General features: G+C 45.8%; 1 protein-coding gene across 5 annotated transcripts in view; it reads right to left on the minus strand.

The window, feature by feature from the left end:
* The window catches only part of SVOPL (SVOP like), an 81841-nt gene that overhangs the window by 39727 nt on the left and 28488 nt on the right, over positions 1-13626 (minus strand). For all 5 annotated transcript variants that reach the window (XM_005550886.5, XM_065542626.2, XM_074036067.1 and 2 more), the window contains 2 exons: positions 13091-13216; positions 10543-10671 (listed from right to left, as the gene is read on the minus strand). In XM_005550886.5, coding sequence (XP_005550943.2) covers positions 10543-10671; positions 13091-13216 — 255 coding nt within the window. The remainder of the gene's footprint in view (positions 1-10542; positions 10672-13090; positions 13217-13626) is intronic.

The following is a 13626-nucleotide window of genomic DNA, read 5'->3' on the forward strand; positions in this document are numbered from 1 at the left end:
GAATATGGGGAAGGTTTGGCATACCGAATGCTCACGATATTTGCATTACTATAGAGCACACGCCACCTCACTCTTAAAATGCAGGCCAGATGGTAGTGGGATTCAAGACTTTTGTCATCAGTGATGTCCTCGGCAACCAATCAGGAACACCCAGGGCAGCCCACCTCTTGCCTGTGTGTAGGACACTCGGACATCACTTGTCCCATGGTGGCTACAGGATCCTGAGAATGCAAAGATTCAGGGCGTGGGTAGCGCTGCTGGTATGGACCCATCTCAGACACAGAGCATGAGCTGAGGGCAGAAGAGCCTTTCCCATGGTCCTGCCTGCCCCAGCAAGGTTGTGCACCAGCAGCTTTTCTCCGTACCTCCTGGTCTCCCTGTTATGCATTCATTCCCTGCCTTGGCGTTGATGCCATCTCATTCTGCCAGATGTCTAGTATCCTTGGATCCTGTCCTTCCTCATCCTATCAAAATCTGGGGTTCTGGTGCGGTGGCTCATACCTATTATCCCAGCACTTTGGGAGGCAGAGATGAGAGGACTGCTTGAGGCCAGGATTTGAGACCAGCCTAAGCAACATAGCAAGACCTCATCTCTATTAAAAAATAAGAAAATTAAGGCCAGGCACGGTGGCTCATATCTGTAATTCCAGCACTTTGGGAGGCCAAGGTGGGAGGATCAGTTGGGGCCAGAAATTTAAGACCAGCCTGGGCCAGTGAAACCCTTTTGCAACAAAATAATTAAAAAAAAAAATTAGCCAGGTGTGGTGGTATGCACCCATGGTCTCAGCTATTCAGGAGGCAGAGGCAAGAGGATCACTTGAGCTCAGCAGGTTGAGGCTGCAATGCGCCAAGGTCACACCATTGCACTCCAGCTTGGATGACAGAACAAGACCCTGTCTTTTAAAAAAACAAGTAAATAAAAATGAAAAAATTAGCCAGGCATGGTGGCACATGCCTGCAATTTCAACTACTTTGGAGGCTGAGGTGGGAGGATTGTTTGAGCCCAGGAGTTCAAGACCAGCCTGGGCAACATGTCAAAATCCTGTCTTTACAAAAAAATTGTACAAAAATAGCCAGGCGTGGTGGCACACTCCTGTAGTTCTAGCTACTCAGGAGCTTAGGCAGGAGGATTGCTTGAGCCCAGGAGGTCAAGGCTGCAGTGAGCCAAGATCGCACCACTGCACTGCAGCCTGGGTGACAGAGCAAGATCCTGTCTCAGAAATTTTTTAAAAAAGTTAATACGGGCCGGGTGCAGTGGCTTATGCCTGTAATCCCAGCACTTTGGGAGGCCAAGGCAGGTGGATCACCTGAGGTCGGGAGTTTGAGACCAGCCTAACCAACATGGAGAAACCCCATCTCTACTAAAAACACAAAATTAGACGGGTGTGGTGGCGCATGCCTGTAATCCCAGCTACTTGGGAGGCTGAGGCAAGAGAATCACTTGAACCCAGCAAGCAGTGGTTGCAGTGAGCCAAGACTGCACCATTGCACTCCAGCCTGGGCGACAAGAGCAAAACCATCTCAGAAAAAGAAAAAAAGTTAATGTGGTAAATTTTTTGTTATGTATATTTTGCCATAATGAAAAGACTCAAAAGGGGAAAACAAAGCTGGTTGGAGGAGGAAAATGAGGAGTTCTGCTTTATTTTACTTTTCTTTTGCTTTTTGAATGGAGGTGGGGGTAGGGTTGCACCATATTGCCCAGACTGGTCTCGAACTTCTGGCCTCAAGCAATCCTCCTGACCCAGCCTCCCAAAGGAATGGGATTACAGGTGTGAACCACCACGCCCGGCCAGGAGTTTTGTTTTAAACTTGATAAATATGAGATTTATACACTTGTCAACTCCAAGAATAAATGTCCTATGGAGAGAGAAAGGTAGGGAGCTGGATGTACGCAGGAACTAGGGATGAACATGTGGAGATGGTGAAGTCTTGCAGTTAGTTTAGGTCACACGCATGCCCAAATGTGCCCGATACTCATGTTAAAAATGCTTCTTGCTGTTCTCCAGGGAAATGGCTTCTTCAGCCAATTCACAAGGAATGGGTGTCATTTAGCAATCAAGAAATTGGCAACTGCTGTTAAGAGAGTTACAAAGCTATAAAAATATTTCAGAGAACCACCACAAAAGTGAGCCATACAACACAGAAAATAAAAGTGATGAATCTGATAGAAAAAAATATATATATATATATTTTGGAACAGAGTCTCACTCTGTCACCAGGGCTGGAGTGCAGTGGTGCGATCTCAGCTCACTGCAACCTCCACCTCCCAGATGCAAGCGATTCTCCTGCCTCAGCTTCCCGAGTAGCTGGGAGTAGCTGGGACTACAGGCACGCACCACTACGCCCAGCTAATTTTTTGTATTTTTAGTAGAAATGGGGTTTCACCATGTTGGCTAGGCTGGTCTCAAACTCCTGACCTCATGATTCGCCCGCCTCGGCCTCCCAAAGTGCTGGGATTACAGGCATGAGCCACCATGCCTGGCAGAAAAATAATTTTTAGAATTTCGTCTATAAAATAATTTTTTAAAACAAAGTGGATAGGAATACATTTCTATAAGCAATGTGCAGTACTGACATTAGTTATAAAATGTTGCTGAGAAAAATAAAAAGAAATAAATGGGGAAATACACTTACAGCAGGACAAGAATACTCAGTATTATAAAGATACTGATTCTCACTACATTATTAGCCTATAATGTCAACAAAATCTCAAACTCTCATAGGATTTATTTATTTATTATTTATTTGTTTATTTATTTTTGAGACAGAGTTTCATGGTGTTGCCCAGGCAGGAGTGCAGTGGCATAATCTCGGCTCACTGCAACCTCCACTTCCTGGGTTCAAGCGATTCTTGTGCCTCAGCCTCTCAAGTAGCTGGGATTACAGGCGTCTGCCACCAAGCCTGGCTAGTTTTTGTATTTTTAGTAAAGACAGGGTTTCATCATGTTGGCCAGGCTGGTCTCGAACTCTTGGCCTCAGGTGACCCACCCGCCTCAGCTTCCCAAAGTACTGGGATTACAGGTGTGAGCCACCACACCCGGCCAGATTTTATTTTATTTATTTATTTATTTTTTTGAGACGGAGTCTCGCTCTGTCACCCAGGCTGAAGTGTAGTGGCCAGATCTCAGCTCACTGCAAGCTCCGCCTCCCAGGTTTATGCCATTCTCCTGCCTCAGCCTCCAGAGTAGCTGGGACTACAGGCACCCGCCACCACGCCCGGCTAGTTTTTTGTATTTTTTTAGTAGAGACGGGGTTTCACTGTGTTAGCCAGGATGGTCTCGATCTCCTCGTGATCCACCCGGCTCGGCCTCCCAAAGTGCTGGGATTACAGGCTTGAGCCACCGTGCCTGGCCTATTTTATTTTAATTAATTTATTTATTTATTTTAAGGGGAAGGTGGGAGTAGATCTTAATAAAGTGGCTCCAAAATTTTTCTAGAAAAATAGGCCTGAAAAAATACTGAAAAAGATGTTTGACCAGGGGAATTGACCCTATCAGAAATGAAAAGTATACTATAAAATACTATAATTAAAACATCATATATCCAACCTATCTATCCTTTTCTCAACAACTTGAAATGCTCTTTATCATATAATAAATCCCCATATATACTTGAATCTGCAAATCTATTATTAGAACAGATTATTCAAAAACAGATTCAAATATATAATGAATGGATTATTCAAAAAATATACATCATGGGCTGGGCATGGCGGTGTACGCCTGTAATCTCAGGACTTTGGAAAGTTGAGGTGGGTGTATCACTTGAGGCCAGGAATTCGAGACAAGCCTGGCCAACATGGTGAAACCCCATCTCTACTAAAAATACAAAAATTAGTTAGATGTGGTGGTGCACACCTGTAATCCCAGCTACTCGGGAGGCTGAAGCATGAGAAACACTTGAACTCAGGAGGCAGAGGTTGCAGTGAGCTGAGATCACTCCACTGCACGCCAGCCCAGGTGACAGAGCGAGACTCCATCTCAAATATATATATAAATATATATATATATATATATATATGCATACGTGTGTGTATATATATGTGTATATGTGTGTGTGTATATAATATATACCTATATATATATACACACACATACACACACCCCCCAGAGCAACTGGTTAGTCATGTGGATATAACAAAGCTAAATCTGTAGCATGTTTCTTGTACCCAATTAAACCCACAGAGATCTAACATTTCAATATTAAGAATAAAACCAAATCAGCTGGACACAGTAGCTCAAGCCTGTAATTCCAGCACTTTGGGAGGCCAAGGCAGGCAGATCACTTGAGGTCAGGAGTTCGAGGCCAACCTGGCCAACATGGTGAAATGGCATCTCTACTAAAAATATAAAAACTAGCCAGGTTTGGTGGCGGACACCTGTAATCCTAGCTACTCGGGAGGCTGAAGCAGGAGAATCACTTGAACCCGGGAGGTGGAGGTTGCAGTGAGTTGAGACTGCGCCACTGCACTCCAGCCTGGGTGAGAAAGCAAGCTTCCATCTCAAAAAATAAAAAATAAAATAAACAAAAAATAAAACAAATTGGCTGGGCGTTGTGGCTCACACCTGTAATCCCAGCACTTTGCGAGGCCAATGCAGGTGGATTATTTGAGGTCAGGAGTTCGACACCAGCCTGGCCAACATGGTGAAACCCCACCTCTACTAAAACACAAAAATTAGGTGGGCGTGGTGGCCCATGCCTGTAATCCCAGCTACTTGAGGGGCTAAAGCAGGAGAATCGCTTGGACCCAGGAAGGGAAGGTTTCAGTGAGCTGAGATGGCGCCGCTGTGCTCTAGCCTGGGCAGCAGAGTGAGACTCCACCTCAAAAAAAAAAAAAAAAAAAAAGAATAAAACCGAATTAACACAATAGAAAGGAGATGCAAAAAACTCCTTAGGAATAAAAACTGCAAAAATCAATAAAAATGTTAATTAATCTAAATAAATACTGGCTCCAAAATCATGACAATTTAGAAAAACTTATGAACAAAGTGTAACTGAAATCCTGGACAAACAAGATTTGGAAAACAGTAATTGGCAAGATCATATTTAATGTCCTTGTATTGTCTAGCTTGGGAGGTCAAGATTGCAGTGAACTATGATTGCACCACTGCACTCTCACCTGGGTAACAGAGTGAGACCCCATCACAAAAAATAGCTAAAATAAGAGTTGAAATTACAAAAAAACAAAATAAACTTCAGTTCAGTTTAAAGAAAAAAAAAGAATTTAAGGTCCAAAGCCATATAAATGAGAGAGGAGAAAGAAAAAAACCAGTTACCAGATAAAGGTAGCAAATAATATTAAATATTGTAAAGGAGTGTTTTCAATAGTTAAGGGCTACCTCTAGAATAAAAGAAAGTACATTAATTCCAAGTCAATAAAAGGAAGTACAGGGGAGGGAAAGGCAAACTCAATCTAACAGAAGTTAGTCAAGGAGAAAAGGAAAGACATGATTCAGAAGAAAAAAATATTTTCCTGAAACTGTGCACACACATAAGAAATACAAAATAAATAACAGGCCAGGCACAGTGGCTCACACCTGTAATCCCAGCACTTTGGGAAGCTGAGGCAGGTGGATCACCTGAGGTCAGGAGTTCAAGACCAGCCTGGCCAAAATGGCAAAACCCCACCTCTACTAAAAAAATACAAAAATTAACTGCGCATGGTGGCACATGCCTATAGTCCCAGCTACTTGGGGGTCTGAGGCAGGAGAATTGCTTGAACCCGGGAGGTGGAGGTTGCAGTGAGCCGAGATCCCATCACTGCACTCCAGCCCGGGCAACAGAGCAAGATTCTGTCTCAAAAAATATATAAATAAATAAAAATAAATGACAGAAGCCCAAATATGCCAGGAGAGGTAAGTGGGTTCAACTCATTATCAAAAGACAGAATATCGACTGGGTGCAGTGGTTCATGCCTGTAATCCCAGCACTTTGGGAGGCTAAGGTGGGTGGATCACGTGAGATCAGGAGTTCAAGACCAGCCTAGCCAACATTGTGAAACCCTGTCTCTATTAAAAAAAAAAAAAGTTGGCCGAGCGCGGTGGCTCAAGCCTGTAATCCCAGCACTTTGGGAGGCCGAGACGGGCGGATCACAAGGTCAGGAGATCGAGACCATCCTGGCTAATACGGTGAAACCCCGTCTCTACTAAGAAATACAAAAAAAAAAAAAAAACTAGCAGGGCGAGGTGGCAGGCGCCTATAGTCCCAGCTACTCGGGAGGCTGAGGCAGGAGAATGGCATAAACCTGGGAGGCGGAGCTTGCAGTGAGCTGAGATCCGGCCACTGCACTCCAGCCTGGGCGACAGAGGGAGACTCCTTCTCAAAAATAAAAATAAAAAAAGAGAGAAAGAAAAAAAGAAAAGAAAGGGGGAAAAAAAATAAACTATAGCTTTACAAGAGATACTTTTTTTGAGACAGGGTCTCGCTCTGTTGTCCAGGCTACTAAAATACAGGGTCCAGGACAGCAGTGCGATCATAGCTCACTACAGCCTTGACATCCTGGACTCAAGCCTCCATAGCTCACTGCAGCCTCGACCTCCCGGGCTCAGGCAATCCTCCTGCCTCAACCTCTGAAGTAGTTAGCTGGGACTACAGGTGTACACCACTATGTCTGGCCTTTGTTTTTTTTTGCAGGGGGTGGGGCGCGTAAAGAGGGGTCTCGTTTTAATGCCCAGGCTGGTCTCAAAATCTTGGCCTCAAGTGATCTTTTCATCTCACCCTCCCAAAGTGCTGGGATTACAGGCATGAGCTATCTCACACCCGGGCTCAAGAAATACATTTAAAACAAAGCAGTATAGAAAGGTTAAAAATAAAGAGTTGAAAAAATGCACATGGAAAATACTAGCCAAAGCTACTTTCAATATGTTAACATGAGAGAAAATAGAATTTGAGGCCCTTCATTCTCAAAGACAATGATTTTTTTAAAAATTTGTATTTATTTATTTTTGAGATGGAGTTTCGCTCTTGTTGCCCCAACTGGAGTGCAGTGGCGCGATCTCGGCTCATCGCAATCACCGCCTCCCAGGTTCAAGTGATTCTCCTGCCTCAGCCTCCTAAGTAGCTGGGATTACAAGCATGTGCCACCACGCCCGGCTAATTTTGAATTTTCAGTAGAGTCAGGGTTTCTCCATGTTGGTCAGGCTGGTCTGAAACTCCCAACCTCAGGTGATCCACCCGCCTCGACCTCCCAAAGTGCTGGGATTACAGGCGTGAGCCACTGCACCCAGCCTTTTTAAAATTTTTAAACAGTTTAAGGCAGCCACAAAAAAGAATGAAATTATGTCCTTTACAGCAACATGGATGCAGGTGGAGTCCCTTATCCTAAGAAAATTAATGCAGGAACAGAAAGCCAAATACCCTATGTTCTCACTTTTAAGTGGGAGCTCAACACTGGATACTCATGGACATAAAGAGGACAGCAATAGACACTGCGGACTACTAGAGTGGGGAGGGAAAGGGCAAGGGCTGAAAATCTAACTAGTGGGTACTATGCTCACTGCCTGGATGACAGGTTCAATGATACCCTAAACCTCAGCATCAGGGAATAGACCCAGGTAACAAACCTGCACACACACCCCCTGAATCTAAAATAAGAGTCAGCTGGGTACAGTGGTTCACACCTGTAATCCCCTAACTTTGGGAGGCCCAGGAGGGAGGATCGCTTGACCCCAGGAGTTGCCTGAGCAACAAAGCAAGACCCCATGTTTACAAGAAATTTAAAAATTAGCTGGGTGTGGTGGCACACACCTGTGGTCCTAGCTATTCTGGAGGCTGAAGTAGAAGGATTGAGCCTGGGAGGTCAAGACTACAGTGAGCTATGACAGAACTAGTGCACTCCAACCTGGGTGACAGAGTGAGACCCCATCACAAACATAACTAAATAAAAGTTGAAATTATTAAAAAAAAAACAAAAAACTTCAGTTTAGACAACTACAACAAAAAAATGTAAGGTCCAAAGCCATATAAGGTTAAAGAAATACTTCAAGTAATAAGACTAATGCATGGACAAAAATCAGTCATATGCTAGAATGCAATGAAAAGACAGCCTCGCTGGACGGATCACAAGGTCAGGAGATCGAGACCATCCTGGTCAACATGGTGAAGCCCCGTCTCTACTAAAAATACGAAAATTAGCTGGGCGTGGTGGCGGGCGCCTGTAGTCTGAGCTACTTGGGAGGCTGAGGCAGGAGAATTGCTTGAATCAGGGAGTCGGAAGTTGCAGTGAGCCAAGATTGTGCCACTGTACTCCAGCCTGAGCAACAGAGTGAGACTCCATCTCAAAAAAAAAAAAAAAAGAAAGAAAGAAAGAAAGACGGCCGGGCGCGGTGGCTCAAGCCTGTAATCCCAGCACTTTGGGAGGCCGAGACGGGCGGATCACGAGGTCAGGAGATCGAGACCATCCTGGTTAACACGGTGAAACCCCGTCTCTACTAAAAAATACAAAAAACTAGCCGGGCGAGGTGGTGGGCGCCTGTAGTCCCAGCTACTCGGGAGGCTGAGGCAGGAGAATGGCGTGAACCCGGGAGGCGGAGCGTGCAGTGAGCTGAGATCCGGCCACTGCACTCCAGCCCGGGCGACAGAGCGAGACTCCGTCTCAAAAAAAAAAAAAAAAAGAAAGAAAGAAAAAGAGGCCTTGAAGAGCTATCTGGTCACCCATGTTCGTAGTAGCATCAGTCAATAGCTAGACAGTAGAGGTGTTCATCAACAAACACATAAGCAAAATGTGGCCTATCCATACAATGAAATAGTATTCAGCCTTAACAAGGAAGAAACTTCTGACCTATGTATGCTACATGGATGAACCTTAAGGACATTATGCGAAATGAAATGAACCAGTCACAAAAAGACAAACACTGTATGATACTACGTGTGAGGGATCTAGAATAGTCAGTTTTACAGAGACAAACGATAGGATGGTGGTTTTTAGAGGGCAGGGGAGGGGGAACAAAGTGTTTGTTTAATGAGTATAGAATTTCAGCTTTGTAAGATGAAGAGTTCTGGAGATGGATGGTGGTTATGGTTTCATAACAACACAGATGTACTTAATATCACTGAACTATACATTTAAAAACTGTTAAGATAATAAATTTTAGGCCGGGCACGGTGGCTCAAGCCTGTAATCCCAGTACTTTGGGAGGCCGAGGCAGGTGGATCACGAAGTCAGGAGATCGAGACCATCCTGGCTAACATGGTGAAACCCCGTCTCTACTAAAAATACAAAAAACTAGCCGGGCGTGGTGGCGGGCGCCTGTAGTCCCAGCTACTCGGAGGCTGAGGCAGGAGAATGGCGTAAACCCGGGAGGCGGAGCTTGCAGTGAGCCGAGATCGCGCCACTGCACTCCAGCCTGGGTGACACAGCGAGACTCCGTCTCAAAATAAATAAATAAATAAATAAATAAATAAATAAATAAATAAATAAATTTTATGTTACGTATATTTTACCACAATTTAGACATGCCTGTAATCCCAGCACTTTGGGAGGCTGAGGTGACTGGGATCACGAGGTCAGGAGATCGAGACTATCCTGGCTAACACGGTGAAACCCCATCTCTACTAAAAAAATACAAAAAATTAGCCGGGTGTGGTGGCAGGCGCCTGTAGTCCCAGCTACATGGGAGGCTGAGGCAGAAGAATGGCGTGAACCTGGGAGGCAGAGCTTGCAGTGAGCCGAGACTGTGCCACTGCACTCCAGCCTGGGGGAAAGAGCCAGACTGTCTCAAAAAATAATAATAATAATAAAAAGGAACTCTGCTCAACAATGTCTTGTTATCCTCTAACCCCTCAAAATAGATATCAGGCAAACTACTCTATAGGCAAATTTCACCAAATGTTCAAGGAGGTTAACACCTACCTTATAGAAACTATTTCAGAGAGATGAAAAAGTCATGTAATGAGGTTTATAAACTTCATAACAGGCCGGGTGCGGTGGCTCAAGCCTGTAATCCCAGCACTTTGGGAGGCCGAGACGGGCGGATCACGAGGTCAGGAGATCGAGACCATCCTGGGTAACACAGTGAAACCCCGTCTCTACTAAAAATACAAAAACTTAGCCGGGCGAGGTGGCGGGCGCCTGTAGTCCCAGCTACTCGGGAGGCTGAGGCAGGAGAATGGCGTGAACCCGGGAGGCGGAGCTTGCAGTGAGCTGAGATCCGGCCACTGCACTCCAGCCTGGGTGACAGAGCGAGACTCCGTCTCAAAAAAAAAAAAAAAAAAAAAACCTTCATAACAAAACAAAACAAGGCCAGTACAAAAAAGAAAACAATCTCCCATCTATTGACAATGATGCCAAATCATGTGATTAGCTCTGCAAGGTGGATGTTAATATTCCTATTTTATTGATAAGAAAAACAAAGGTAGGTAACTCACCAGGGTCCCATGGCTCACAGTGAAAATGAATGTAGCCTCACATCTTTCCTGGCCATGGCCCTGCCTCTAGGACAGGACTAGAGAGCAAGGCTCCCCCCTCCCTCCAGCCTTCCACAACTTAGGGGATTTCCCAGTGGCCACTGGTGATGGGAGAAGACCTCGGGTGTCAGCACTCACCAGGACGGGCTCCACCAGCTTCCCCTCCGGCATGACTGAGCAGTTCATCTTGGCAATGTGCTCCAGAGTGGCCACGGCAGCCTGAGTGTTTCCAGTGGAGACATTGAACCGGGCAGATTCAGGAATAAACTGGGTAGAGATTACAAAGAACATCAGAGTGGCCACTGCTATAGAACCCAGGAGTACAGCTATTATTGCTCTATACACTGTACAGTCCTAGTTTCCCAAGATAGGAAAAGTATGTGCCAGCTTAAAGGCATGCAATGTAGCAGGTATTCTGTTGGATTCAAAGTTGATTTGGAACAAAAAAGGTCATGTTCTCCTTATCATAGTGCCTTCTAGGATGATGGCAGGCTGATACTTAGTTTAGCACCAATAGGACCCAACCTAGTTGTTAACATAACGCAATTCTCACTTTCAATTGGTAAATAGCCACTGCCACAGGCGCCTCTCTCCACCCCCTCCCCAGGAACCCCAGGACCTCCCCACCATGCAACCGCCAAAGGGTGACAGGAGCAGGGGGCTCCAGCACCCACATGGTGAAGAATCAGTTCTGACTGTCAAGGCCCTCAACCCACTGAACGCTGAATAGTTTGAACATTGCACGCAGAAAATAGTATGGGCTTCCACTGAAGCTGGAGACTCAACTCTGACCACCTCCCATCTCTCACACCTCACGCAATCAAGGCTGTTGGCTCTTCCTCAAAAAAGCACCTCCACAGCAGCACCTGGCCCCACATTCCCATGGCCAGAGAGGGCAGTTTGGGTCCCCTCTTGGTTATTCTGACACTTTTGATTTTCCGGCCTTTTTCCTCTTGCCTCATGCCCAGCCTCCACAGCAATATGACAGTTTCCCAGCACATAATCTCTTCCACAGTCAGAAGTCCCCTCCTTCAACACCTCCAAAATCCCTTTTTTAAAAACAGTCCAGAGGTCTTTTTATTTTTTGCACTTAATATGCCATGAATTCATAGGGAGAAGTTTCCAGCAGCTCAGGCTCCCCACCATGGTTCTCACAAATGTGCCTCTCTGGGTGGAAAAGGGCTGGTGCTTCAGCTGAACCCAGGTAACCTACCCTTTGGCTTCCTTTTTTGTTTTGTTTTGTTTTTTGAGATGGAGTCTCACTCTGTCACCCAGGCTGGAGTGCAGTGGTGCGATCTCGGCTCACTGCAGCCTCCACCTCCCAGGTTCAAGCGATTCTCCTGCCTCAGCCTGAATAGCTGAGATTACAGGCACGCACCACCACGCCTAGCTAATTTTTGTATGTTTAGTAGAGACGAGGTTTCACCATGTTGGTCAGGCTGGTCTCGAACTCCTGACCTAGTGATCCACCCGCCTTGGCCTCCCAAAGTGCTGGGATTACAGGTGTGAGCCACCGCCGCCCAGCCGGCTTGTTTTTCTGATCATTTTCTGCAAGTTTCAGGAAGCTATCTCGGCTCTTAGAGTGCTTAGTGTACTCAATATGCACACGAATTCCCTTAACAAGAATCTAGCCCATAACCTGCTTGTTTACAACAATGCCAACAGCATGCTGAATAACATCATAGACTCCTCCAGTTCTGCCACAGTAACACCTGGGGGCATTCCTTTTGAACAGCACCCATTCCCTTGATGTCTACAGTATCACCTTTCTTACAGATTCATAGGTATGTGGCCAAAGGAACAACTCCATGTTGTCTAAGAGGTCTGGTGACCTCTCCTCTTTCCCTTTGTGTTGGTCATTTTGGTGACTTACTGGAAGATGGCACCTGTATTGAGTCAAGGTTTAGAATGAATGGCTATCAAGGACCTTTCTGAATTCTGACATTCTTTGATTCCATAGGGTAGGTGACACCAAAGTAAAACCCTGTTCTGCCGAGCGGTCAATCTTGTCTTTGAACAATGAGTAGAATTTTACTGCAAACTAAGGAAGATGATGATTCTACAGTTGAACAGCTTACAGAGTGGGAGAGGAGGACACGCCAGCCAGTAGGCCTGTGGTGGCCTGGGAATATGTCAACAGCATCCAACAGGTGGGTGCTGAAGGATAAAGTGGAGTCAGCAAAAACACAACAGAGCTGTCAGGGAAAACTTCTAGGAAGAGGGGCAATGAGGCAGGCTAAGGGAGTGAGGGCTGCTCGCTGGTTGAGATAGACTCCCCAGTAAAGGTAATAGGATGTGAGAAAGATGGCCAGGCACAGTGGCTCACGCCTGTAATCCCAGCACTTTGGGAAGCTGAGGTGGGCAGATCACTTGAGGCCAGGAGTTCGAGATCAACCTGGCCAACGTAATGAAACCCCTTCTCTGCTAAAAATACAAAAATTAGCTGGGTGTGGTGGTGCATGTCTGTAATACCAGTTACTCAGGAGGCTGAGGCAGGAGAATCACCTGAACCTGGAAGGCAGAGGCTGCAGTGAGCCGAGCTCATGTCTCTGCGCTGCAGCCTAGACAACAAACAGAAACTCTGTCTTGAGGAAAAAAAAAAAACAAAGATAGATATTTGTGGGGCATGAAGGCCACTGGACCAGCAGGAGGAGGAGACAGGAAGGAGCCATGAGTGCTTCCCCACCTTGAAGGCCATGATGAGGATGATGCCTGGGATGGAGGCGATGCGGATGAGCCAGCGCCACCCGATGGTGGGGATGACCACAGAGGCCAGGCCAATGATGAGCAGCGAGCCCGCAAGCCAGAACACCTAGGGGAGAGAAGTCCAAGATTAAAGTTCTTTGTTTGGGGAATTATGACAATGAAAAAAAAAGGAGAAAAATATATTTTAAAAAAGATTAAAATTCCTTCTGTCCCATGTGCTTTACATATCCTCTTTTGGGAACCACCTTGTCCAGCATTTTGCCTTTTTTTTTTTTGCTTTTGTTTTGAGACAGGGTCTCACTCTTTCACCCAGGCTGGAGTGCTGTGATGCAATCTCGGCTCACTGAACCCTCTGCCTCCTGGGTTCAAGTGATTCTCATGCCTCAGCCTCCCAAGTAGCTGGGATTACAGGCATGCGCCACCATGCCCAACTCATTTTTTTTTGTATTTTTAGTAGAGACAGGATTTCACCATGTTGGCCAGGCTGGTCTCGAACTCCTGACCTCAAATGATCCA

This window comes from Macaca fascicularis, chromosome 3 (genome assembly GCF_037993035.2).
Source record: "Macaca fascicularis isolate 582-1 chromosome 3, T2T-MFA8v1.1".
Lineage (NCBI taxonomy): Eukaryota > Metazoa > Chordata > Mammalia > Primates > Cercopithecidae > Macaca > Macaca fascicularis.